The 14021-nt window shown below is 41.9% G+C and overlaps 1 protein-coding gene across 2 annotated transcripts in view; it reads left to right on the top strand.

Moving 5' to 3' along the window:
• Nucleotides 1-865: 865 nt before the first annotated feature.
• Nucleotides 866-14021, top strand: part of LOC135513713 (uncharacterized) — a 31415-nt gene continuing 18259 nt past the window's right edge. The window contains exons 1-4 of one of the 2 annotated variants that reach the window (XM_064936591.1): nucleotides 866-1007; nucleotides 2829-2939; nucleotides 7622-7738; nucleotides 10824-10940. In XM_064936591.1, the coding sequence (XP_064792663.1) occupies nucleotides 2899-2939; nucleotides 7622-7738; nucleotides 10824-10940 (275 nt within the window). In that variant the 5' untranslated portion in view covers nucleotides 866-1007; nucleotides 2829-2898. The remainder of the gene's footprint in view (nucleotides 1008-2828; nucleotides 2940-7621; nucleotides 7739-10823; nucleotides 10941-14021) is intronic. The other variant, XM_064936592.1, reaches the window with a different exon arrangement.

The raw sequence follows: 14021 nt of genomic DNA, 5'->3' as shown, positions 1-14021 counted from the left end.
ACTAGGAGATATAAGGAATAAGTGAAGTCACAGTGATTTCATAGACAGAAAGACATGTTAGTGAATATGGTTATATATGGAAATATTAATATATGTGAATATATTAACGTTGAGCTTAATCTGAGCGGCTATAATAGCTTTGGATCCCTGGTATTGACAATGTGACAGCTTCCTGTGACAGCTTCCTGTGACAGCTTCCTGTGAAAGCTTCCTGTAACAGCTTCCTGTAACAGCTTCCTGTGAAAGCTTCCTGTGACAGCTTCCTGTGACAGCTTCCTGTGACAGCTTCCTGTGAAAGCTTCCTGTAACAGCTTCCTGTGAAAGCTTCCTGTGACAGCTTCCTGTGAAAGCTTCCTGTGACAGCTTCCTGTGACAGCTTCCTGTGAAAGCTTCCTGTGACAGCTTCCTCTAACTGTAGGTGGCAAGAATCAGACTTCTCCTTGATAGTGTCCTAACTTTAATCTCAAAATTCAGTTTTTTTAAAGCATTTGCACCCAATCAACGTTTGTATCGGTTTTTCTCTTTATTCAGCCTCTATATCATTTAACATTATAAAATCCCTTGCCATGGGTTCTACCTCTTGTCCTGATCTAGTCCTAAAGATTGACTCACTGCGATTTCAACATGTGCTCCATCCATTCTGTCACAGATTGGCAGCAGTCTGTTTTCCCTGTCTTTACAGTAGTTTACAGACCCAGGGACCTGCCAGCTCTGCGGCAATTCATTGACAGAAGTCTAACTCCCTCTGCTGGACACGTTTAGCACACGCAGATAGTGACAAGACATCGTGGTATTCCAGATGAGTCTACTGCTACCAGTTTACGGGTGAGTGGGTGGAACCTTTTTCAATGAGTAGACACGCGTAACAATAAGGAAATCAAAGGTGAAAGTAAAGTTTCACATCTGCCATTTTAGCACACAAAAGGCACATCGGATTCAATACATGACTTTTGATTAAGTACATTAAAACTAGATTTTCTTTCTCCTGCGTTAACCTAAATTCAGAGGTAAGTTAAATGAGCGGAGGAAGTGTGTTCACTCTAAGACTATATATTTATATGGATTACCTGCGGATTAGGTTCCTGTTAGAGCCGATTTGGACATATTTGTATAAAAGACCGAACATATGGAGCTCCATGTACATTTGTGTAAATATATTAAATATTAATGTAAATGATGAAATATTAGGTACGTACCTTTATGATTTATATTTACCTGATTGAGATATATTCATTTGTTGTCAGTTTTTGCCCCCCCCCCCCCCTTGCCTGACATACAGACATAATATGTATTTTCCATATCAAGTATTTTATGCTTTAAGTTGATTGGAGAATAATTTATTTGTTAGATATAAGAAGAATAAACATTTTAGTTGCACCATATCCCTGGATGTCATTGAATGTTTGGCCATTTGGAAACCTTGAGTGTGGACTGTATGCGTACCAAACAACCCCGCTTCAGGCTTGGGCAGTGGCTATGGTAAAGACGAAAGGAAGCCACCACAGTTCCATTGCTTCGTGTTTGAGTGTTGAGACATCGAATTCTACGCCTCTAGTGTGTTCAAGTTCGAAAAAAAACATATCACGGTCGTGGCTTACTTAAATAACTCAATGATTTCTCCAAAACACGTAATTGTTCCGTAGCCAGTGATGTAGTTGTAAATCGTGAGGTACCAGAACACAAAGTGAGCGTGAGAGGGGTGTGGTACCAGAACACAAAGTGAGCGTGAGAGGGGTGTGGGGGAGTTCTGAGGTACCAGAACACAAAGTGAGCGTGAGAGGGGAGTGACCTGGGGAGTTTTGAGGTACCGGAACGCATGAAAAAAAAAACTTTTAGAATAAACATGCATATCATCGCATTTGAGTAGTGGCATAGAGCAATAGAGAGACACTTTCTGAAGTTGCATATATGGGGAACATTTATAGGATCTGTGGAAAATATGGCCTATTATAAACACATTTCATGCAATTCTACATCATTTTACATGACTGGAGACTTTGGCAGTATCTTGTTTAATACCGCACAAGTGATCGAAATGGCAGGCTACTTTGACACTGACAGGACTGATAATCTGACATCAATAAAAACAACCTGTCTTGAATCCATTACTATCCTAGGGCCTGGTGTGTGGAGACACATATTGTAGGCTACAATATGAGGAGTAAATTATAGTCCTGAACATGCTTTCTGGTCAAACCCCACCTCCGATTTCATTTTAACAACGAGTAGGCTAGATGTATGCTGTTGCTGCATAACGTAATAAATAAGAGCCTTTTCACAGATCCTATTTTTTCCTACTACAGTGTCCTGTCAGACACTCAGCTGTCAATCGGAAAATAGTAGCCTGGACACAAACAATAATAATAACGAAAATAACAACAAAAATAAATAATAACAATAAACAATAAAATAACGGTACCTTATTAACAAGTACAACATACTTTTTTTTTAAACCAGTTGCTATTGTGGATTGTGATGTCTTGCTACAGGTAGATGTCATACTTTGACCAGCTTCTCACAACAGGAAAATAATCCTGCAGCAACAAGAAATGTGAATTATTATGGTCATTTTTGTCGGAGCTGATACATTTTTTTGTTAGGATAAATCAAGTCTGACATTTTTAATGTGGAAATTACAAACTTTAGAAGGCTCTTTTTGTATCTTTGACAACAGAGTGATCAAATTAACACAGTACACCTGTACCCTCTAGAATAGATCTTCTAGAATAGATAGACTATCTTCATTTGTTGCTTCCCAGGAAATGTATCTTTGACAACAGAGTGATCAAATTAACACAGTACACCTGTATCTTGTATCCTCCCTCTAGAATAGATAGACTAGACAAAAATGTCTAGACCACAAAGACTACGCTGAGTGTCCCGTATCAGCCCTCAATCATGAGTTCCTCACAGGAAGATGAGGGGGGCGTGGGAAGCAGGTAGGCCCCTACATGCTTTTTCAATTGTAATTCCTGTCAGCATACCCGTTGTAAATGAAGGCAAACTGAATTGATGATGGCTTACTGGCATGTCACAGCCTCATTCATATCTAGTAATATATTAACAGGAATATTGAATAAAACATGACTGTTATAATTTGTCCGTTTAACATAATGAAAAATACTTCTTATGTTTCACAGTTGCAGTAAACAGTAATATTGCAATAATAAGTCATTAACAGTTTATAAACTAGGTCTATATACGGTACCAGTGAAAAGCTTCACAACACCTACTCATTCAAGGTTTTTTCTTTATTTTTACTATTTTCTACATTCTGCATAATCTACATAATAGTGAAGACATCAACACTATGTAAATAACCCATATATATGTTTTATTATATTATTTTATAATGTATATTTTAAAATATGCTGCACCAGATGACCTGGCTTTCACAATCACCTGACCTCAACCCATTTGAGATGGTTTGGGATGAGTTGGACTGCAGAGTGAAGAAAAAGCAGCCAACAAGTGCTCAGCATATGTGGGAACTGCTTCAAGGCTGTTGGAAGAGCATTTCAGTTGAAGCTGGTTGAAAGAATGCCAAGAGTGTCCAACCCTGTCATCAAGGCAAAGGGTGGCTACTTTGAAGAATCTCAAATATAAAATATATTTTGATTTGTTTAACAACTTTTTGGTTACTACATGATTCCATATGTGTTATTTCATAGTTTTGATTTCTTCACTGTTATTCCACAATGTAGAAAATAGTAAAAACAAAGAAAAACCCTTGAATGAGTAGGTGTGGCCAAACTTTAGACCTGTTATGTACATTATAAACCTTTCAGAAATTATTGTGGGTAAACCGTAATGGAAAATTTCACCTAAAAATTATATTTTTCTATTTGTTTCATTAGTCCATTGTTGATATACACCCAAAATGTTTTGCACGTCAGCAATCCAGTTTTGAAGATATATAACTTTCAAGATGGCATAGCAGACGGACATTTGTCTTATCCCGTCCCGTGTATATACAGTTTTCTTCGTATATTTTTAATATATTTTTCATATTTTTTAATCTCAATTTCCATCTACGGACTGAACATACTCTCCTGCAACCCGCCTCACTCAATGTGGTAAGGGTCTGCTATTTTTTATACTTTAGAACCGGAACTCCCATCAGAAGCTAGCCAGATAACTAGCTACTAGCTAGTAGACAGTCACTGCTAGCGGTCATCACCGTTAACTCGGGACACCAGCGCTGCACAGCGCGATATCAACCCAGAGCATATCCGATTGCTCTTTCTCTACCACATCTCCGGATTCCTACCACAAGCTCTGAACCTTTACACCGGATCATCGCAGCTAGCTAGCTGCTATCCGAGTGGCTAATCCTGCTTAACGTCTCTGTCCCAAAGCAAGCCCCAGTTAGCCTGGAGCTAGCATCGAGCTAGGCCCATCTCCCGGCTATCCGAAGAGATCCATCAGACACTTCATGGGCTTCGATACCTCTTTTGGCAATTGGCCTGGACCCTTTTCTGCCGATCCATCACAACTGGTCTGCCGACATAACCATCCGAGGGGGTTTCAACAGTCTGTTCTGCTGCAACGTCCCCCGCAGGCCCATCTGCTAGCCTGCTAGCCCCAGCCCGCTAGCTGTTTGAATCGCTGTGTCTCCAGCTCGCCTAGCTACTCACTGGACCCTATGATCACTAGGCTACACATGCCTCTCTCTAATGCCAATATGCCTTGTCTATTGCTGTTTTGGTGAGTGATTATTGTCTTATTTCAATGTAGAGCCTCCAGCCCTGCTCAATATGCCTTAGCTAGCTAGTCCTTTTGTTCCACCCCCCACACATGTGGTGACCTCAACTAGCTTAAATGGTGCCTCTAGAGACACAACCTCTCTCATCATCACTCAATGCCTAGGTTTACCAACACTGTACTCACATCCTACCTTACCCTTCTCTGTACATTATGCCTTGTATCTATTCTACCATGCCCAGAAACCTGCTCCTTTTACTCTTTGTTCCGAACGCACTAGACGACCAGTTCTTATAGTCTTTAGCCGTACTCTTATCCTACTCCTGCTCTGGTGATGTAGAGGTTAATCCAGGTCCTGCAGCACCCAGCATCACTCCCATTCCCCAAGCACTCTCATTTGTTGACTTCTGTAACCGTAAAAGCCTTGGTTTCATGTATGTTAATATTAGAAGCCTCCTCCCTAAATTTGTTTTATTCACTGCTTTAGCACACTCTGCCAACCCGGATGTCCTAGCCGTGTCTGAATTCTGGCTTAGGAAGGCCACCAAAAATCCTGAAATTTCCATCCCTAACTATAACATTTTCCGAAAAGATAGCACTTCCAAAGGGGGAGGAGTTGCAATCTCCTGCAGAAACAGCCTGCAGAGATCTGTCATACTATTCAGGTCTGTGCCCAAACAATTTGAACTTCTACTTTTAAAATCCACCTTTCCAGACACAAGTCTCTCACCGTTGCCGCTTGTTATAGGCCCCCGTCAGCCCCCAGCTGTGCCCTGGACCCCATATGTGAATTGATCGCCCCCCATCTATCTTCAGAGTTCGTACTGTTAGGTGACCTAAACTGGGACATGCTCAACACCCCGGCTGTCCTACAATCTAAGCTAGATGCCCTCAGTCTCACACAAATGATCAAGGAACCTACCAGGCACAACCCTAATTCCGTAACCATGGGCACCCTCTTAGACATCATCCTGACCAACTTGCCCTCTAAATACACCTCTACACCAAGGCTTTTGACTCTGTCAATCACCGCATTCTTATCAGCAGACTCAATAGCCTTGGCTTCTCAAATGAATGCCTCGCCTGGTTCACCAACTACCTCTCAGATAGAGTTCTGTGTGTCAAATCGGAGGGCCTGTTGTCCGGACCTCTGGCAGTCTTTATGGGGGTGCCACAGGGTTCAATTCTCGGGGGGACTCTTTTCTCGTAATATATCAATTATGTTGCTCTTGCTGCTGGTGATTCTCTGATCCACCTCTACGTAGACGACACCATTCTGTATACATCTGACCCTTCTTTGGAAACGGAGCTAACAAACCTACAAAAGAGCTTCAACGCCATACAGCACTCCTTCCGTGGTCTCCAACTGCTTTTAAATGCTAGTAAAACTAAATGCATGCTCTTTAACCGATTGCTGCCCACACCCTCCCGCCCGACTAGCATCACTACTCTGGACGGTTCTGATCTAGAATATGTGGACAACTACAAATACCTAGCTGTCTGGTTAGACTGTAAACTCTCCTTCCAGACTCACATTAAGCATCTCCATTCCAAAATGAAATCTAGAATCGGCTTCCTATTTCACAACAAAGCCTCCTGCACTCATGCTGCCAAATATACCCTCATAAATCTGACTATCCTACCGATCCTTGACTTCGGTGATGTCATCTACAAAATAGCCTCCAACACTCTACTCAGCAAACTGGATGTAGTCTATCACAGTACCATCCGTTTTGTCACCAAAGCCCCATATACTACCCACCACTGCAACCTGTATGCTTTCATTGGCTGGCCCTCACCACATATTTGTCGCCAAACCTGCTGGCTCCAGGTCATCTATAAGCCAACACTTCCTTTGGCCACCTTTCCTTCAAGTTCTCTGCTGCCAATGACTGGAACGAATTGCAAAAATCACTGAAGTTGGAGTATTATATCTCCCTCACTAACTTTAAGCATCAGCTGTCAGAACACTCTACCTGTACACAGCCCATCTGTAAATACCACACCCAACTACCTCATCCCCATATTTTCCCTTTGTTCTTTTGCACCCCAGGAGCTCTACCTGCACATCATCATCTGCACATCTATCACTCCAGTATTAATGCTAAATTGTAATTATTTTGCCCTCTATGGACTATTTATTTATTTATTGCCTTTCCTCCCTACTCTTCTACATTTGCACACACCGTATATAGATTTTCTTTTTTGTGTTGTTGTCTGTACATTTGTTTATCCCATGTGTAACTCTGTGTTGTTTGTGTTGCAGTGCTTTGCTTTATCTTGGCCAGGTCGCAGTTGTAAAGGAGAACTTGTTCTCAACATGGCCTACCTGGTTAAATAAAGGTGTTCTCAACATGGCCTACCTGGTTAAATAAAGGTGTTCTCAACTGGCCTACCTGGTTAAATAAAGGTGTTCTCAACTGGCCTACCTGGTTAAATAAAGGTGTTCTCAACTGGCCTACCTGGTTAAATAAAGCTGTTCTCAACATGGCCTACCTGGTTAAATAAAGGTGTTCCCAACTGGCCTACCTGGTTAAATAAAGGTTCTGAACTGGCCTACCTGGTTAAATAAAGGTGTTCTCAACTGGCCTACCTGGTTAAATAAAGGTTCTGAACTGGCCTACCAGGTTAAATAAAGGTGTTCTCAACTAGCCTACCTGGTTAAATAAAGGTGAAATAAAATAAAAAATACAGAAATACAGCCAGTATGATGCAACATCAGGATGCAAAATGCATTATTCCGGCTGTATTTCTATATTTTGAAAGTTATATATTTTAACTTGATTGCTGATATGCAAAACATTTTGGGATTATATCAACAATGGACTAATGACACAAACAGCAAAAGAGAGTTTTCCGGTCTCACTTTTCCTTTAATGTGAATGTTATTGTTTCATTGATGCAATTTATATTACAGCCCCCAGTCTGTGCAGTCATCAGCATCTCCAGCACGCAGCTATCTGTCCATGAAGAGTGGCCAGTCAATGGGTCAGCCCATTAATTTCAGAGATAGAGCTTTGGACGGAGAGTTTAGGTGAGTTGAACATTTTGCACAGGGAAGTGGTAATAGAAAGGTCTGAATACAGTTTAGTTTCAACTGAAAATTAGAAGAAAAAAGAAAGATTTGTTTTATAGAATATTACTTTACCTCTCAATACAAAGGCTGTTAGGAGGAGCATCATCTGCTTTTGATATTATATTTGTTATTGGCTTTGGTTACACCATTCTAATTTAAGCCATTTCTATTAGACACCAAAATATACAACTCATTCATTTCTAATGAATCAATATCTTCCAATAATACAACTTGAGAGTTCTTGATTGCAATTATTCACACATTTGTTTTACAAGGTCCAGCTCATCATTCAGTTCCCAGGTTTGGGGAATGATGGCATTGATTGTTTTGAGGTTATTTGAACAGATTGCAGGATAATAGTGATGTCAGAAAACACATTTATAATGTGCCAGTTAACCCCTTAAACACTGGTTGTAGTGGTGCTAATATAAATGGCCAGCAGGTGGAACAATAACCACAATGAAATGAGGTTCGATAAACATTAACATGTATATACTTTTCCGAATAATATTCTACATTTTATTTCATATCAAAATGACTCTTATTGAATTAATGTTTTTCAACTGTAGTTTAAGTTCACAACTCAAACCCTGTTCACCCTTTATTTGGTACATAATCATATCAGCATCATTGTAAACGAAGGCAAACTGAATTGATGATGGCTAACAGGATTGTCACCTTGGCAAGCTCAGCTTCATTTTGCATTGAGGAATATTTTAAAAGGAATATTAAATTAAACAAACAATAAATTTGTTATGATTTGTCTGTTTAACATAAAAAAACAATGATGTCTTGTGTTTCACAGTTGCAGTCAAGAATAATATTGTTATCATAACTAATTAACACTTTATAAACTAGGGCCAGGATTCAATCCGACTGAGGGTGGTTGACAATCCGGCGTTTAAAGGCAATCTTCCTGCATTAGTGGAGATTAGTACATACAGGGCATTTCTTCTTCTATGGTTTCATATAGGTACATACAGGGCATTTCTTCTTCTATGGTTTCATATAGGTACATACAGGGCATTTCTTCTTCTATGGTTTCATATAGGTACATACAGGGCATTTCTTCTTCTATGGTTTCATATAGGTACATACAGGGCATTTCTTCTTCTATGGTTTCATATAGGTACATACAGGGCCTTTCTTCTTCTATGGTTTCATATAGGTACATACAGGGCATTTCTTCTTCTATGGTTTCATATAGGTACATACAGGGAATTCTGAAAGTATTCAGACCCCTTCACTTTTTCCACTTTGTTACGTTACGGCCTTATTCTAAAATTGATTAAATAAAACATACAAAATAGAAACAATTCTCATCAATCTACACACAATACACCGTAATGACAAAGCAAAAACTGGTTTTAAGAAATGTTTGCAAATTTATTTTAAAAAATTAATAAAATGAAATATCACATTTACATATGTATTCAGACCCTTAACTCAGTACTTTGTTGAAGCACATTTGGCAGCGATTACAGCCTTGAGCGTTCTTGGGTATGACTACAATCTTGGCATACCTGTATTTGGGGAGTTTCCTCCATTGTTCTCTGCAGATCCTCTAAAGATCTGTCACGTTGGATGGGGAGCGTCGCTGCACAGTCATTTTCAGGTCTCTCCAGAGATGCTCGATTGGGTTCGAGTCCAGGCTCTGGCTGAACCACTCAAGGACATTCAAAGACTTGTCCCGAAGCCACTCCTGCATCTTCTTGGCTGTGTGCTTAGGGTTGTTGTCCTGTTGGAGGTGAACCATCGCCCCAGTCTGAGGTCCTGAGCGCTCTGGAGCAGGTTTTCATCAAGGATATCTCTGTACTTTGCTCCGTTCATCTTTCACTCTATCCTGACTAGTCTCCTAGTCCCTGCCGTTGAAAAACATCCACACCTCATGATGCTGCCACCACCCTTCACAATAGGGATCGTGCCAGGTTTCCTCCAGACTTGACGCTTGCTTGGTTTGATTTGTCATTCAGGCCGGAGAGTTCAATCTTGGTTTCATCAGACCAGAGAATATTGTTTTTCATGGTCTGAGAGTCCTTTACGTGCCTTTTGGCAAACTCCAAGAGGGCTGTCATGTGCCTTTTACTGAGGAGTGGCTTCCGTCTGGCCACTCTACCATAAGAGCCTGATTGGTGGAGTGCTGCAGACATGGTTGTCCTTCTGAAAGGTTCTCCCATGTCCACAGAGGAACTCTGGAGCTCTGTCAGAGTGACCATCGTGTTCTTGGTCACCTTCTTGACCAAGGTCCTTCTCCTCCGATTGCTCAGCTTGGCTGGGCGGCCAGCTTTAGGAAGACTCTTGGTGGCTCCAAACTTCTTGCATTTAAGAATGATTGAGGCCACTGTGTTCTTGGGGACCTTTAATGCTGCAGAAATGTTTTGGTACCCTTCCCCAGATCTGTGCCTCGACACAATCCTGTCTCCTCAACTCCTACCTCATGGCTTGGTTTTTGCTCTGACATGCACTGTCAACTGTGGGTCCTCATATAGACAGGTGTGTACCTTCCCAAATCATGTCCAATCAATTGATTTTACCACAGGTGGACTCCAATCAAGTTGCAGAAACATCAAGGATGATCAATGGAAGCAGGATGCACCTGAACTCAATTAAGAGTCTCATAGCAAAGGGTCTGAATTCTTATGTAAATAAGGTATCCTGTTTTTTTAAATTTTGAATACATTTGCAATCTTTTTTAAATACCTGTTTTCACTTTGTCATTATGGGATATTGTGTGTTGACCGATGAAGATAAAATGTATTTAACCCATTTTAGAATAAGGCCGTAACGTGACAAAATGTGGAAAAGGTGAAGGGGTCTGAATACTTTCTGAATGCTCAATCTGAAATTACTTTTGAAAGACACATTGTTGAGGTCTAATTGAATTCCATCAAAAGCTTAGTTACATTCTAAACCTTTTTATAAATCATTGTAGGTAAACCTTAATGTGAAAGTTACCCACGTTAGATATTATTGACTGTACCTGAGAAACACGAGGTTTGTGTTCACCAGATTCATGTTTTCATTGATGCAATTTATATTACAGCCACCAGTCTGTGCAGTCAGCAGCATCTCCAGCACACAGCTATCTGTCCATGAAGAGTGGCCAGTCAATGGGTCAGCCCATTAATTTCAAAGATAGAGCTTTGGACGGAGAGTTTAGGTGAGTTTAACAATTCAAAGGGAAGTATTGATAGAAAGAAGATGTGAATATAGTTTAGTTCAAATGGAATATGCAAAACAGGAAGATTTCATGACCGAGAATTATAAGGTTCTTTCACCAAAAAGATGACTGAAATAATTGGCTTAAAGTTCCAACCCCTCATTGGTTTGAATAATGTGAGCACCATATAGGTAGAGAATATTGTGCAGAACAAAGTATTGATGACGTCTACCCATTTCGTACATAGCCCAACCAGAAGCCATGGATTACAGGCAACATCCACACTTAGCTTAAGGGTAGAGTTGCCGTTTTCAAGGAATGGGAGTTTCAATTGGACGCTTATTAGAAATCACACTATTTATATATATATATATATATATATATATATATATATATATATATCACGACGACAAACAGACAAAGCGTCAATACAGGACCAAGATTGAGTGAAGTGCCTTCTATGCTCGATTCAAGGCAAGCAATACTGCCCCTGCATGAGAGCACCAGCCGTTCCTGACGACTGTGTGATCTCACTCTCCGTGTGAGTAAGACCTTTGAAACAGGTTAACATTCTCAGTACCCGGGACGTGTGCTCCGGGCATGTGCTGACCAACTGGCAGGTGACATTTTCAACATGTCCCTGACCGAGTCTGTAATACCAACATGTTTCAAGCAGACCACCATAGTCCCTGTGTCCAAGAATACTAAGGTAACCTGCCTAAATGACTACCGACCCGTAGCGCTCACGCCTGTACTCACGTCTGTAGGCATGAAGTGCTTTGAAAGGTTGGTCACGGCTCACATCAACACCATCATCCCAGACACCATGGACCCAATCCAATTCACCTACCGCCCCAACAGATCCACAGATGATGCAATCTCTATTGCACTCCACACTGCTCTTTCCCACCTGGACAAATGGAACACCTATGTGAGAATGCTGTTCATTGACTACAGTTCAGCGTTCAACACCCTAGTGTCCTCAAAGCTCATCACTAAGCTAAGGACCCTGGGACTAAACACCTCCCTAAAGTAGTAATAAGTTACATATTTGGGCCCATATTCATAGTACACGATGACTACGTCAAGCTTGTGACTCTACAAATTGGTTAGATGCATTTGCTGTTTTGGTTGTGTTTCAGATCATTTTGTGCCCAATATAAATTAATTGTAAATAATGTATTGTGTCATTTTGGAGTCACTTTTATTGTGAAAAATGATGACTGAGAAAGTTATAGAATCACAAATATCATACCGCCATCGATAAAAGACAGTACTGTGCAGCCGTCTTCATCGACCTGGCCAAGGCTTTCGACTCTGTCAAACACCGTATTCTTATTGGCAGACTCAACAGCCTTGGTTTCTCTAATGACTGCCTCGCCTGGTTCACCAACTACTTCTCAGAGTTCAGTGTGTCAAACCGGAGGGCCTGTTGTCCGGACCTCTGGCAGTCTCTATAGGGGTGCCACAGGGTTCAACATTCTGTATACATCTGGCCCTTCTTTGGACACTGTGTTCATAAACCTCCAAACGAGCTTCAACGGCATACAACACTCCTTCTGTGGCCTCCAACTGCTCTTAAATGCTAGTAAAATGAAATGCATGCTCTTCAACCGATCGCTGCCCACACCTGCCTGCCCGTCCAGCATCACTACTCTGGACGGTTCTGACTTAGAATTTGTGGACAACTACAAATACCTAGGTGTCTGGCTAGACTGTAAACTCTCCTTCCAGACTCACATTAAGCATCACATTAAGCATCTCCAATCCAAAGTTAAATCTAGAATCGGCTTCCTATTTCACAACAAAGCATCCTTCACTCATGCTGCCAAACATACCCTCGTAAAACTGACTATCTTACCGATCCTCGACTTCGGTGATGTCATCTACAAAATAGCCTCCAACACTCTACTCAGCAAACTGGATGCAGTCTATCACAGTGCCATCCGTTTTGTCACCAAAGCCCCATACACTACCCACCACTGCGACCTGTATGCTCTCGTTGGCTGGTCCACGCTACAAATTCGCCGCCAAACACACTGGCTCCAGGTTATCTATAAGTCTTTGTTAGGTAAAGCTCCGCCTTATCCTAGCTCCCTGGTCACCATAGCAACACCCACCCATAGCACACGCTCCAGCAGGTATATTTCACTGGTCATCCCCAAAGCCAACACCTTGTTTGGCCGCCTTGACTTCCAGTTCTCTGCTTGCTAATGACTGGAACAAATTGCAAAAATCACTGAAGTTGGAGACTCATATCTCCCTCACTAGCTGTAAGCATCAGCTGTCAGAGCAGCTTACAGCCCATCTATAAATAGCCCATCCAACTACCTCCTCACCCATACTGTATACAACCAACCATCTACCTCATCCTCAAATTTGTTTTTTATTGTTTTGCTCTTTTGCACAACAGTATTTCTACCCGCACGTCCCAGGGTAGTGGTTAGAGCGTAGAGGCGGCAGAGTAGCCTAGTGGTTAGAGCGTAGAGGCGGCAGGGTAGCCTAGTGGTTAGAGCGTAGAGGCGGCAGGGTAGCCTAGTGGTTAGAGAGTAGAGGCGGCAGGTTGCCTAGTGGTTAGAGCGTAGAGGCGGCAGGGTAGCCTAGTGGTTAGAGCGTAGAGGCGGCAGGGTAGCCTAGTGGTTAGAGCGTAGAGGCGGCAGGGTAGCCTAGTGGTTAGAGCGTAGAGGCGGCAGGGTAGCCTAGTGGTTAGAGCGTAGAGGCGGCAGGGTAGCCTAGTGGTTAGAGCGTAGAGGCGGCAGGGGAGCCTAGTGGTTAGAGCGTAGAGGCGGCAGGGGAGCCTAGTGGTTAGAGCGTAGAGGCGGCAGGGGAGCCTAGTGGTTAGAGCGTAGAGGCGGCAGGGGAGCCTAGTGGTTAGAGCGTAGAGGCGGCAGGGGAGCCTAGTGGTTAGAGCGTTGGACTAGTAACCGGAAGGTTGCAAGTTCAAATCCCCGAGCTGACAAGGTACAAATCTGTCGTTCTGCCCCTGAACAGGCAGTTAACCCACTGTTCCTAAGCCGTCATTGAAAATAACAATTTGTTCTTAACTGACTTGCCTAGTAAAATAAAAAAATTAAAATCTGC

Source organism: Oncorhynchus masou, chromosome 25 (assembly GCF_036934945.1).
Source record: "Oncorhynchus masou masou isolate Uvic2021 chromosome 25, UVic_Omas_1.1, whole genome shotgun sequence".
NCBI classification, from domain to species: domain Eukaryota; kingdom Metazoa; phylum Chordata; class Actinopteri; order Salmoniformes; family Salmonidae; genus Oncorhynchus; species Oncorhynchus masou.
This window is presented reverse-complemented; position numbering and strand designations above follow the sequence as displayed.